The sequence below is a fragment of the Triticum aestivum genome, chromosome 2A (genome assembly GCF_018294505.1).
Source record: "Triticum aestivum cultivar Chinese Spring chromosome 2A, IWGSC CS RefSeq v2.1, whole genome shotgun sequence".
Taxonomy (NCBI): domain Eukaryota; kingdom Viridiplantae; phylum Streptophyta; class Magnoliopsida; order Poales; family Poaceae; genus Triticum; species Triticum aestivum.
In genome coordinates, this window is record NC_057797.1 from 6229550 (window position 1) to 6243403 (window position 13854).

Consider the following 13854-nt stretch of genomic DNA (forward strand, 5'->3'; position numbering starts at 1 on the left):
TCGCGCCCGCCAGCCAGCCGCAGCCGTGCGGCCTCCTCCTCGTCGTGCGCCCGTCCTCTTGCCGCCCCTTCACCTCCATCTGTAGCGGCTCCTCCGCTGACACAATCACGCGCCGCCCAGCGTGCTCGTCGGAGCTTGAGCCAGTCCATGTTGGCCATCTGCCCCGACAACGGCCTCTGGGGGCGCAGGCGGCGCGCGCCATGAGGTGCACGGCCTTCTCGTAGCTCTGGCTCCACAGGGACTCCTCCTTGCCGCGCCCGCGCCGCTCCGCGCCGGCCGTGAGCTTCGTGCTGGCCGTGCCGTGAGCTCTGCCCCGGCCTCCCGCCGACCTCCTGGTCGTCCGTCCTTTCTCCGGCCGAAAAAGAGATGAGAGAGAGAGGAGAGAGGGAGAGGCTCACAGTGGGTCTTTTGCATGGGATAAGTAGTGCCGGCACCCCCAGCTCCTTGGGTTTGGGCTGGGATCACCGGTGATAAATCCGGCAAACCCGGCGCTACTTGAGAACTTGGGGGCACGAGTGGAGGGAAATTTGGTCACCGGCGATAAAAAGGGCCTGGGGGAGGGGGCTTTCGGGGGGACGGCTGGAGATGCTCTAATAGCTCTGCAAGGATAACGTCGTCGCGACCTCGGTGGTAGGCCGGCTTTTCCGCGGCGCAACCAAAGTCAACGCTGTAGTGCACGAGGTTGCCATCCCACGATGTTAAGACCCATGGGAAGCACAAGCATGGCCGGGCCGCCGCAGGGGCGAGCTGTGCCGCCATGCCATGCCATGACCTGCAGACGGCGTGGAAGCGGACAACGTCGGTGGCGTGCCGCAGATGGCCGGAGACTTCATGGAGCAGATCCAGCGGCAGGCTGGTCCACGGGCCGGCGGTGGCAGACGAGGACAGGCGCAAGGTGATGCACCCCATGTGATCTAGAAAGAGTCATGGAATGGAATGTAACTTTGCGTGCGTAGGTGGAACAGTCTCTTCTTTAAACTTTTTTTTGACACAGTACGGACGCAAGCACTCATATATACGTGCATACACCCACTCCTATGAACGACACACGCACACCCTATCCCAATGAGCACCTCTGAGAGATCGAAGATTTTACGAAGTCACCGTAGGAGCCTCATAGTCGATGGGAACGTCTTCTCCTCACTAAACGCACATCGCCGAAAATCCTGAAATAAATCTAGGATAAATGCGAGCATCAGAATTTGAACTCTGGTGGGCTTGAATACAAAAATGCTACACCTTCTACGTAATCCTTCTGCCAAATCAGCTCATACGTAAGATACGTAACACGTGCACAATAGCCACCAAGTCTTCAAGCTCGCACATCACCGCTGATTGGAAATAATTGTCGTTGAGACATTTATTTTAGGACGAAGCGAGTAGAATCTTTGTTTTTGACTCCCAGGAAAACCAAAGGCTCAAGACTAAAAGTTACGTCATAATTTCCATATCACAGACGGAAAACACACACTTCCAAAAGCTGGAGATAAATCCGGCAAGCAGTAACTACCATATGAAAGTTTGTATTCTACCACTACCACCAAATTTTGGAAACTTGTCCAAAGAAGGAGAGAAAAAAAAGAAGAAAATCGATCTGAAAGAAATACAAAATCTTTCCAAATTCTATCGCCTGATCTTTCCCTCAGGGGATCGGGACGACTTATAGCGCCGGATCTCGAAGCCCCCATATATACACACGAGCTCTTTGTTCACAGCAAGCAATCTTGTAGTTGAAGTAGAACACACAAATATATTTTCATCGATCGATCCACAACCATGGATAAGCACACGATCGGCATCCTTGCGCTAGCCCTACTGTCTCTGCATCTCCTGCGCTCCGCCACCATCGCGCAATGTAAGTATATATATGCATCAAAGTTACAACTTATCTCTCCGTTTTATCTTTGTGATGATGATACTAATCGTCCTTCATCAAGCTTATGCACGTGTGATTTCTGCACTTCTCTCTTCTGTTTCTCTAACCGGTTTTATCTTCTCCTTGTCTTAAAGCCAAGCTCATCAAGTTACTTCTTACTATGCACGTGCGATTTCTTTATTCTTTTATGTTCCTTGTTTTTTTTTGCTTCTCTCTTTTCGTCTCTTGCCTGAGACAAGTTTCTCACCATTGTTTCATCATCTCCTTCTCGAAAGAAAAAATGTTTCATCATCTGCATGTTGCTCCGCAGGCCGAACCATCGCTGACCTGCACGACGAGAAGATCAACTTTCCGAACGGGCTATGCGGCAAGAACAAGCATTGCACCACTGAATATTGCTACTGCTGCCTGATAAACGACCGCTGCTTCCTAACCATGGACGCGTGCAAGAGACACTGTGACAATCCACCCTCATCTTCTCCAGAAGACTTGCTAGCGGTGGAGACGGCGACGACGAACCCTGCTCCTTTACCTGCTGCCTAATCAAATTAATTTGCTCACATATTTATTTTTGTCAGGAGGCACATATGATGATGCTTCATGTTCGGAAAATAAGTTTGCAATAATCAAGCGCTTTCAAAAGCATAGCTTTGTTACAGTTTGATTTGTCATGTTGCGCTTAGACTTGTGCTCCCGGGAGCCAAATTGAATACCTGAGTTGGACATATTAGTAGTAAATTAATAGTTTTGCTAAAGCACATCTAGATGTGCCATAAATATTGCACATCTAAGTCCTATATCATTGATCTTACGTCAAGATTCGTGTGGATATTTCCCTTTTTCTTTTTTCTTTTTTCTTTATGCTTGATTCACTCACTTAGATGTGCAATAACTAGAGCACATCTAGATGTGCCCTAGACACACCCGTAAATTAACTAATAGTCCCGCGTCTTCTACATGGAATGCTCCTAAATCGATCAAACTAGTAGGTCCGTAATCCATGAAAAATTATAAGATACTAATATGTAAAGGGAGAATGAATACTACTATCAAAAGCGCATGCCGTGTCATATGGCCAGATCTCTGGGTTAGAATAGTATTTTGGGCAGGGCCGGGCCGGCAAAATTCGAGGCCCTGTGCGAAACTAAAAGATGGGGCCCTATCTCATAAAAAATGAACTAACGAGATATTATAATGTGTATAATATATAATGTACATAATATAATGTCTTACATAACAATTGGACATATAAAAAAAGTCATACCTATCCAAATTCCGATGATCCGATTGATCTAATGAGTGTTCGAAATATGAGCAATTTACCGAATGGTTTTATTAACAGAAATACTAGATAAAGCATGACTAATATAGTAGAGATAAAACAAGTCATGCGTTCTGACAGAGGGAAGAAAAATAGCTTCTGCATATATGAACCGTAGCCTATCATATCTAAAGCAGACAGAATAGCAAGTAGCATATATGAAGTAGAACCTAACATGTGTAGGACAAGGACTAGAACAAGGAACTGCGGCAGAACCTTTAACAGAAAAGACAAGAACACGTACGGGACAGCAGCTGCAGAAGCGCTGGACTTGGGGTCGGTGTCCTCGCCTACCATGTCGTCGAGGAGGTCGTGGACGTCGGGGAAGAAGTCGTCGTCGGGGAAGTCGTCGTCGGCGACCGGATCGTCCGTGATGAAGCAGCCAGTAGTCGCGCTGAGCGCTCCCCAAAAACCTTATCACCCTTCTCCCGTACAGGACTCAAAAGGTGCGGTTTCGGAGGCCTACTGTCCCGACCTGCGGTGCACGCCGCAAGCCGGGATGGGGAAGATCGTAGCAGCAGCGCAGTGCTCAGGAACTTTGTGGCGAGAGGAAGGTGATCTTCTGATAATTCAGTGTCCATTACAGAAAAACGTTTCAACTCCTACGTGACCTTTCGTATACCCGTCGTGCGTGGCAAAAATTTAGACATCGGCTCGTTCCCGCAACCCGCGGCGCGTCGTGACGAGGCGAGGCGTGGCGAGGCGGGCGGCGGACGAGGAGCGCGCGTGGATGTCCCTCTTGTTCTCATGCTCATACATGGGGGAAAGAACCTCCCTTATAAAGAGGTCCAACTCCCTCTAAACTAGCAATGTGGGACTAAACTTTTGTTCCACCTCTTGCCTTGCACAAATGGGCTGCGTGGGCCTCTAGGATTTATTAGGAATTTCTGAAACTGCTATTGGGCTAGGCCCAAAATAGACAAAATTCCAGCAATCCCCCATCAGATCCCAGAGGCACACAAAAATTTGCCTTTGGTTCCAAAACACTATTTTATATACCGGTACTGCAGTGGAGACTGTTAAGTTGAACTTCCACCTAGAACTTTATGCTACACTAGTAAGAAACTTGAACAGTGGACTGGGCCTTGAACTGCAAGTTTTCTGCGAATCTAGCTTCACATAAAGCCTTGACCGATACGTGGCTACCGTGGGTCTTCCCCGCTGGTGGAGCTTATGCGTCATACTCCGTGACCTTTCATGAGTTTACTAGAGAGAACCCTACTCTCATAGATTGTGACGTTTGACAATCAGACTCATATAGGTGTGTTCTTCAAAAGATGTTCTATAGGATAACATCTCTGCTTAAATAAGCCACTTAGAACACATTAATATATACATCAACCTGCCATGCAGATAAGGAGAGTATTGCATCTTCATGGAGTGGTATTGTGAATAGTAAGGATACTCTCCTCTCAGTTGACCAACAACTTGTCTTCCACATCTAATTCACGGGATCTCCGATCACAAAGAATAGGTTACCACTGTGAACAACTCATATTGTGGGTCTCATACCCATCTCCCTCGATGCATTATCTATCACATTACGTGATAGACCCTTAGTAAAAGGATCTGCCAGATTTTTAGACGTTTGGATATAATTCAATGCAGTAACTCCGGAGTTTTTCATTTTTCTGACAGACTTTAACCTTCTCTGAACGTGTCTTGATGACTTCATGTTATCCTTTGAGCTGCTCACTTTCGTGATCACAGTTTGATTGTCGCGGTTCATAAGGATACCCGGTACAGATTTCTCAACAACTGATAAGTCATTCAAGAGCCGACGAAGCCAATCTGCTTCGACCGTAGCTGTATCTAGTGTTGTGAGTTCTGCTTCCATTGTTGACCTCGTTAAGATGGTCTGCTTGCAAGACTTCCAAGAAACAGCGCCACCTCCATGAGTGAATACATAACCGCTTGTGGCCTTTATCTCATCAGCATCTGAGATCCATTTTGAGTCATTATACCCTTCAAGCACCTTTGGATGCCCGGTGTAGTGAATTCCATAATTTGCAGTGCCTTTCAAATAACGCAAAACTCTTTCTAGAGGTTTCCAATGCACATCTCCTGATTTTGAAACAAACCGACTCAGTTTGCTAACAGCAAAAGAGATGTCAGGTCTTGTAGCACTGGCTAAGTACATAAGCGAGCCAATAATCTGAGAATACTTCAATTGGTCTCTAGCAATTCTTCGATTCTTTCGAAGCAACACACTAGCATCATATGGTGTTTGAGAGGGCTTACAGTCATTATAGCCAAAGCGACTCAAGATCTTTTCCACATAGTGAGATTGAAGCAATGTAATCCCACCATCATCGTCTCTCAACAACTTGATGTTCAGAATGACATCAGCCACTCCTAAATCCTTCATCTCAAAACAACGAGATAGGAAATCCTTGACCTCCTTAATAACATTCAGATTGGTTCCGAAAATCAGTATATCATCAACATACAAGCACAGGATAACTCCCTCGCCCCCACCATGGCGATAGTACACACATTTGTCAGCTTCGTTCACAACGAAGCCTGCAGCCGTTAAAGTTCTTTCAAACTTCTCATGCCACTGTTTGGGTGCTTGCTTAAGTCCGTACAAAGACTTCAGCAACTTGCACACTTTCCCTTCCTGACCATCTAGTACAAACCCATCTGGTTGTTCCATATAAATTTCCTCGTCCAACTCTCCATTTAGGAAAGCAGTCTTAACATCCATTTGATGAACGAGAAGACCATGCGAGGCAGCTAGCAAAAGTAGAACTCGAATAGTGGTCAGTCGAGACACAGGTGAGTAAGTATCAAAGAAGTCTTCACCTTCCTTTTGGGTATAACCCTTAGCCACGAGCCGAGCCTTGTACTTTTCAATAGTACCATCAGGCCTAAGCCTCTTCTTGTATACCCATTTGCATCCTATAGGTTTGCACCCATAAGGACGATCAGTTATCTCCCAAGTTTCATTTGCCAAGATGGAATCCATCTCGCTACGAACCGCTTCCTTCCAGTAGTCAGCATCTTCAGATGCATAGGCCTCTGAAATAGAACTGGGAGTGTCATCTATGAGGTACACAAGAAAATCATCACCAAAAGACTTTGCAGTCCTCTGTCTCTTGCTCCTAATAGGAACTTCATTGTTCTCCTCCACAGGACTTTCAAAGTGTTCCATCGAAATTATGGGTTCGGTAATTGTAACTGGTCCCTGATTCGATGAACTAGGCATCTCCTGATTAGATGAGGTAGCCATATCCTTCATGGGAAAGATATCTTCAAAGAAAGTCGCATCATTCGAATCCATGATCGTACCGACATGCATGTCAGGTACCTCAGATTTTACAACCAAGAATCTATAGCCAATGCTATGAAAAGCATATCCCAGGAAAACACAATCCACAGTCTTTGGTCCAAGCTTCCGCTTCTTTGAAATTGGAGCATTGACTTTCGCCAAACAACCCCATGTTCACAGATAAGAGAGTTTTAACCTTTTCTTCTCCCATTCCTCGAATGGAGTTATCTCTTTGTTCTTTGTGGGGACTCGGCTCAGAACATGACATGCTGTCAATATCGCCTCCCCCACCATGCCTTGGAGAGACCCGATGTATCTAACATGGTGTTAACCAAATCAGTTAGAGTACGGTTCTTTCTTTCGGCCACCCCATTTGACTGAGGTGAGTAGGGAGGAGTCTTCTCATGGATTATACCATGTTCCGCACAAAAAGCATCAAACTCATTGGAAAAATACTCTCCACCACGGTCGGACCTAAGCCTCTTGATTTTTCGATCAAGTTGGTTTTCCACTTCAGCTTTGTAGATCTTGAAAAAGTTCAAAGCCTCATCCTTAGATTTCAGAAGATACAGACGGCAGTATCTAGTGGAGTCATCAATTAACGTCATGAAATATTTCTTTCCACCTTTTGTCAACACACCATTCATTTCACATAGATCTGAATGTATGAGCTCTAGTGGTGCAAGATTTCTTATTTCCGCAATCGTGTGAGACTTACGAGGTTGCTTAGCTTGCACACACACTTGACACTTAGATCCCTTGACGGTGGTGAAACTAGGGATTAAGTTCAACTTCGCTAGTCGCGACATGGAACCAAAGTTAACATGACAAAGACGTGAATGCCACACATCGGATTCACTATTGTTGCAAATATGATTAACAACTTTATTGCAAACGTCTGATAAGGATAAATGAAACAAGCCTCCTGACTCATAGCCTTTACCAACAAAGGTTCCATACTTGGATATTACAAATTTATTCGACTCCAAGACAAGCTTGTAGCCATCTCTACACAGAAGAGATCTGCTAACAAGATTTTTATTGACGGAGGGGACATAATGCACGTTCTTCAGCCGCACGATCTTCCCCGAAGTAAACTTCAGATTGACCGTGCCAACACCACGAACAGAAGCACTTGAACCGTTGCCCATCAGCATGGTTGAAGTCCCTGCGGTCTGATAAGACGAAAACATGGAAATATCACCGCATACATGCACATTAGCACCCGTGTCAATCAACCAGTCAGGAGAATGACATACTGAAAGAATAGTGGGAAATATACCATACCCAACATCCTTCATGTCAGTGTCTCCAATGACAACATTAGCGGTCTTGCCACCTTTCCCAGGATGACGCTTGTCATAGCGATTAGGGCAACTAGGAGCCCAATGATCAGGATCCCCACACACATGACAAGCACCTTTCTTCTTGCCATTCTTCTTCTTGAAGTTCATGTGTTGCACAGCCTTGTTCTTCCCATCAAACTTTGCTTTACCATCAAACTTGCCCTTGTTCTTGAACTTGTGGGGCTGGAAGTTCTACTTCTGTACCACATTGGCACTAGATCCTCCCTCAATACCTCGAGCACGTGTGTCCTTTGCTCTCGCCTTTTCTTCCACATCAAGAGTGCCAATGAGATCCGGAATGGAAAATTCTTACCTCTTATGCTTTAGTAAGGTAGCAAAGTTCCTCCACGAAGGAGGAAGCTTAGTGATGGTACCTCCGGCAACAAACATGTCCGGTAGCATACTGAAGTGCTCAAGTTCTCTAGCAAATGACTGTATCTCATGAGCTTGCTCAACCACGGAGCGCTCTTCAGTCATCCTGTAATCATAGAATTGCTCCATGATGTACAGCTCAGTGCCAGCATCCGAGACCCCAAACTTGGCCTCGAGTGCATCCCACATATCTTTTCCATTATCAATTGACGCATAAGCATCAACTATGTTCTCACCAAGAACACTCAAGAGAGCAGCCTTAAACAGAGTATCCATTTTCTGAAAAGCTTGTTCCTGTTGAGCATCAAGCTCTCCTTCAGGTTTGCCGAGAGTGGCGTCATAGCAACTCATGGTTTGAAACCATAAGACTGCTCTCACGCGCCACCTCTTATAGTGGATACCCTCAAACATAGGAGGTCTCATGGAAGCAGCAAAACCACTTGGGGTAAATTGCCTATGATAAGGTTTTTGGATTGTTGGAAATATGAGCAATTTACCGAATGATTTTATTAACAGAAATACTAGATAAAGCATGACTAATATAGTAGAGATAAAACAAGTCATGCGTTCTAACAGAGAGAAGGAAAATAGCTTCTGCATATATGAACCGTAGCCTATCATATCTAAAGCAGACAGAATAGCAAGTAGCATATATGAAGTAGAACCTAACATGTGTAGGACAAGGACTAGAATAAGGAACTGCGGCAGAACCTTTAACAGGAAAGACAAGAACACGTACGGGACAGCAGCTGCAGAAGCGCTGGACTTGGGGTCGGTGTCCTCGCCTACCATGTCGTCGAGGAGGTTGTGGACGTCGGGGAAGAAGTCGTCGTCGGGGAAGTCGTCGTCGGCGACCGGATCGTCCGTGATGAAGCAGCCAGTAGTCGCGCTGAGCGCTCCCCAAAAACCTTATCACCCTTCTCCCGTACAGGACTCAAAAGGTGCGGTTTCGGAGGCCTACTGTCCCGACCTGCGGTGCACGCCGCAAGCCGGGATGGGGAAGATCGTAGCAGCAGCGCAGTGCTCAGGAACTTTGTGGTGAGAGGAAGGGGATCTTCTGGTAATTCAGTGTCCATTACAGAAAAACGTTTCAACTCCTACGTGACCTTTCGTATACCCGTCGTGCATGGCAAAAATTTAGACATCGGCTCGTTCCCGCAACCCGCGGCGCGTCGTGACGAGGCGAGGCGTGGCGAGGCGGGCGGCGGACGAGGAGCGCGCATGGATGTCCCTCTTGTTCTCATGCTCATACATGGGGGAAAGAACCTCCCTTATAAAGAGGTCCAACTCCCTCTAAACTAGCAATGTGGGACTAAACTTTTGTTCCACCTCTTGCCTTGCACAAATGAGCTGCATGGGCCTCTAGGATTTATTAGGAATTTCTGAAACTGCTATTGGGCTAGGCCCAAAATAGACAAAATTCCAGCAATGAGTAATGACGAGGGACGAGGCAGGGCGGAGCCAGGATTTGGGTATAGGGGGCAAGCCAAGTATGGATAAAAAAATCCAGTACAAAAGATAATTATCGAGAACAAGGTTGAGAACTTGCACACCAGCTTCATTAACATTTTCAGTATGTTTACAACTCAATAAAAAAACAAATTAATCTAAATGGTGTTTGGCAGCATTTTCACTCCTCATAGGTGAGGAATCTCAGTTTCAGAAGAAAGTCAGCTTAGAAAACGAATTAACTTTTGTGTTGTTTGGCTGAGGAATTTTAATTTCTAAATTCTAAACTCCTATGGTTGACATAGGAATTTTTACATCACAAATAGGAGCTCATACAGGATAATTTGCATCAGGATAATTCCCAGGACGCATATATGAGATGAGAATCAAGAGAAATTAATATAGTGTGATGTGCTAACCTGCTAGTTTGTTGGCTGAAGCAGTGAAGTACCTTGCTATCTGCTACATTGTGGGAAGCAGAGTAGGAAGTAGGGAGATCAGAGTTAGACGTGCGGCAAGGGCACACGGAGGCGGCGACGGCGGCGGTGGCAGAGTTAGATTTTTTTTTGAGGATCACCAAGCTTTATTAATCGAATACCACAGATTGTGGGATACAAGTAAGGTCATGGGGTTGGCCAAACCAAACGTGGCGCCCCGGACCTAAAGACAACGAGTGCTTGGCTAACTATGAGCTTCTATGTTTGCCCTACGACTTTCGAAAGAAAAGATACATTGAAACAAACTGGAATATGAATGAATCTCACTAATAATAGCCCCGTTCGCGCCTCTGGATCTGTTGTGTATCTCCTGGACGACTTGCTTGGCATCTGATGCTACAATCATATTTTGTAGTTGGAGGTCTTGTGCCAAAGCCAAAGCTTCTCTGCACGCTATTGTCTCCAGAATGGAGGGATCGTCAACCCTCTGTACAACCAAGGCCGAACTTCCAAGAAAATTGCCTAGGCTGTCTCTACAAACAGCCACTGCAGATCCCCCTCTTCCTTTCAGAACAGCCGCATCAACATGAATTTTTGCAAAACCAGCAGGTGGTGCTTTGGGCCGAAGGGGGTGGGAGGCTCTTGGTTCACCCAGATGGGCGTGCGTAGGTTTGTTCTCCCTGATCAACTTCAGCTCGGCGATGTAGCTGTTAATGAAAGGATACATCGACCGAGGGCTCTGGAAGATTCCTTCATGAATGGCTTTGCGCCGAGCAGACCAAAGCGCCCAGAGTGTGACTGACATATGAACGAACTGATCATGGGGCAGTCCATCTATCAAATTGAACAACCACTCCTTTGCACTAGGCTCAGTGTTCATTGTCTTTTTATGTAGCAACTCCTCATCAGCAAGAGCCCATGTGCACCTCGACATGGTGCAGTCCAGGAGTGAGTGTCTCCATGAATCCGGCATCCCGCAAAGACCACACGATGATGTGGTTGACATATGTCTATGGGCCCTCACATCTTCTGTCGGCAGTGAATGCTTAGACAAGCGCCATAGGAACATTCTCACCTTCCCCGGTACAGCTGTTTTCCACAGAAACTTCCATGATTTCTGCTAGGCAGTGGCCAGTGGAGCTCGAAGGGCCTGCCTCCTCATGCAGCCATGCTTCGCGCCGTAGCTTGGTTGCAACCAGCATGTTGTATGCTGTTTTGACTGAAAAATTTCCATGCCGCTCGAAATGCCAACTCCTGAAATCTGCCAGGTTACGTGTACACAGGGAATAGATAATATGATCTCGGCGTCCATGGGCATAAAAACCTGCTGAACAAGCTACCGGTTCCACGTTGCCGTAGTAGCATCTATGAGGTCAGCCACCATCTCCGGCGGATCTGCGACCCGACACCCGTACGGCCTCAGCATCTCATCTCGGGGAATCCAATTATCCTCCCATATACGTGTAGTTTGACCATTGCCGACATGCTTAATTATTCCTTGTTTCAAAATATCGCGGCCCTCCACAATAGCTCTCCATGTTTGACTCGGGCGGCCTCCCAAGTTTGCCTCCAAAATGTTGCTGTTGGGGTGATAGACACTTTGTAGGAGTCTAGCACTTAACGAGTCAGGGTTCTGAAGAAGACGCCATGCCTGTTTAGCTAACATGGCCAAATTAAACAGCTCAAAGTCTTTAAAACCAAGACCACCCATAGATTTCGGCTGTGTCATTGATTCCCACGAGACCCAGTGTGGTTTGCATTTCCCTTCCTTGATCCCCCACCAAAACTTTCGAATAAGCATATTCAAGTGTTGGCAAAGCCCTCGGGGTAGCTTAAAACAGGACATGGAGAAGACTGGTACCGCCTGAGCTACTGATTTAACAAGCAGCTCATTTCCTACAGAGGATAGAGTCATCTCAATCCATCCTTGTACCTTACTCCAAAGACGATCTTTCAAGTACTTAAAAGCCCCATTTTTTGAGCTCCCAACATCTGAAGGCATTCCAAGATATTTCTCATTTAGAGTCTCATTGGGTACATTCAGGACACTCTTAATGTCATGCCGAATATTGTCTGGCACTCCCTTACTGAAATAGATTGATGATTTTGAATAGTTCACACGCTGCCCTGTTGCCTGACAGCAGATGTCCAGTACCTGGTTGACCTCATTAGCACCCACACTGTTTGCCTTAAAGAACAGCAGGCTGTCATCAGCAAATAAGAGATGGCTTACTCGCGGCGCCGTAGGTGCAACTTGTAAACCTTCAAGATTGGATGACTCACTTTTAGATTTAAAGAGGCACGAAAGGCCCTCTGCTGCCAGTAAGAACAAGTATGGGGATATTGGGTCTCCCTGTCTGATTCCTCGTGATGGTTTGAATTTCTCAAGCCTCTTTCCATTGAACATGACTGAGAACTTAACTGTCGTCACCATATTCATAACTATGTTTGACCCAGTTTTCACTGAAACCCAACTTTATCATAATTGCCCGGAGGTACGGCCACTCCACTCTGTCGTAGGCCTTCATCATGTCGAGTTTCAGTGCACGCGCTTGGTTCTTTTTCACTTTGTTCCTTTTCATAAAATGTAGGCATTCATAGGCAGTAATTATGTTGTCAGTGATAAATCTGCCAGGGACAAAAGCGGATTGTTCCTCTGATATGATATCAGGTAACACTAGTTTCAACCGGTTAGATATCACCTTTGATGCTATCTTGTATAAGACGTTGGATAAGCTTATTGGTCTGAACTGAGACAATAAGGTGGGATTTTTTACCTTGGGAATTAACACCAACACCGTTTCATTTATGCTCTCCGCCGTCTCCTTGCCTTCCACTATCAGCAACACCGCTTTGGTTACTTCGTCGCCACATACGCCCCAGTTTCGTTGGAAAAAATGAGCCGGAAAGCCATCTGGGCCTGGGGCTTTCAGTGGGAACATTTGAAACAGTGCTTTTTTCACTTCCTCTTGGCTATAGGGCGCGTTCAGGGTCTCGTTCATGTCCGGGGTCACTCTGGCAGGTACAGTATCAATAACTTGGTCCATGTTGTTCACCCCCTCGGACGTGTACAAGTCCTTGTAAAACTCATTAGTTAAAGCCTCCATCTCAGCCACATCATCCGTCATTTGTCCATCGGAACGCTGCAGTTCCTTTATCTGATTTTTCCTTCGCCTCCAGCTTGCACGTAAGTGAAAGAAATACGTATTTTTGTCGCCATGCGCAAGCCACTCCAATCTTGCCCTCTGCCTCCACATTATCTCTTCTCTGTGAAACAACTCAACAAGGTGGTCTACTATTTTATGCTCTGCGTGTGTCGGGCCAGCTCGGTTTGGTGCAACTCGCATGCATATCATGCAGCACCTTTTTTAATGCTGCTATCTCCCGCTTGATACTGCCAAAGTGTGAGCGTTCCCATCGAGATAGATCCCCTGAAAGTGACAGCAGTTTGTCGCGAACGTCCTCCACCGAGTCTCCTTGTCGCTTCTGCCAGCCCTGTGTAACTACGTGTTCCCAACATAACTCATATTTAAAACTACGTGGGACCCTGCTGCATGCATGCACATCAGGTAGGTGAAGAAGCAAGGCGACGTGATCTGAACTCGCCGCTGTTTTGTGCTCAAGCCTTGCGTCAGGGAAAGCCAGCATCCAAGTTGGACTCGCCACACATCTGTCAAGCCGAACACATGTATAAGTGCCACCAGCAAGTTTCTTCTCAAAAGTCCACCATTGTCCTTCATACCCAATATCAGTTAGCCCACAAGTATCAAGGGCATTGCGAA

At 46.3% G+C, this 13854-nt stretch overlaps 1 protein-coding gene across 1 annotated transcript; it reads left to right on the forward strand.

Annotated features, from left to right (window-relative positions):
- The first annotated feature begins 1636 nt into the window (after positions 1-1636).
- LOC123184183 (uncharacterized) lies at positions 1637-2419 on the forward strand. The gene is made up of 2 exons (XM_044596347.1): positions 1637-1855; positions 2187-2419. Exons 1-2 carry the CDS (start codon positions 1777-1779, stop codon positions 2417-2419), a joined length of 312 nt encoding a protein of 103 aa, XP_044452282.1. The 5' UTR covers positions 1637-1776.
- Positions 2420-13854: the final 11435 nt, after the last annotated feature.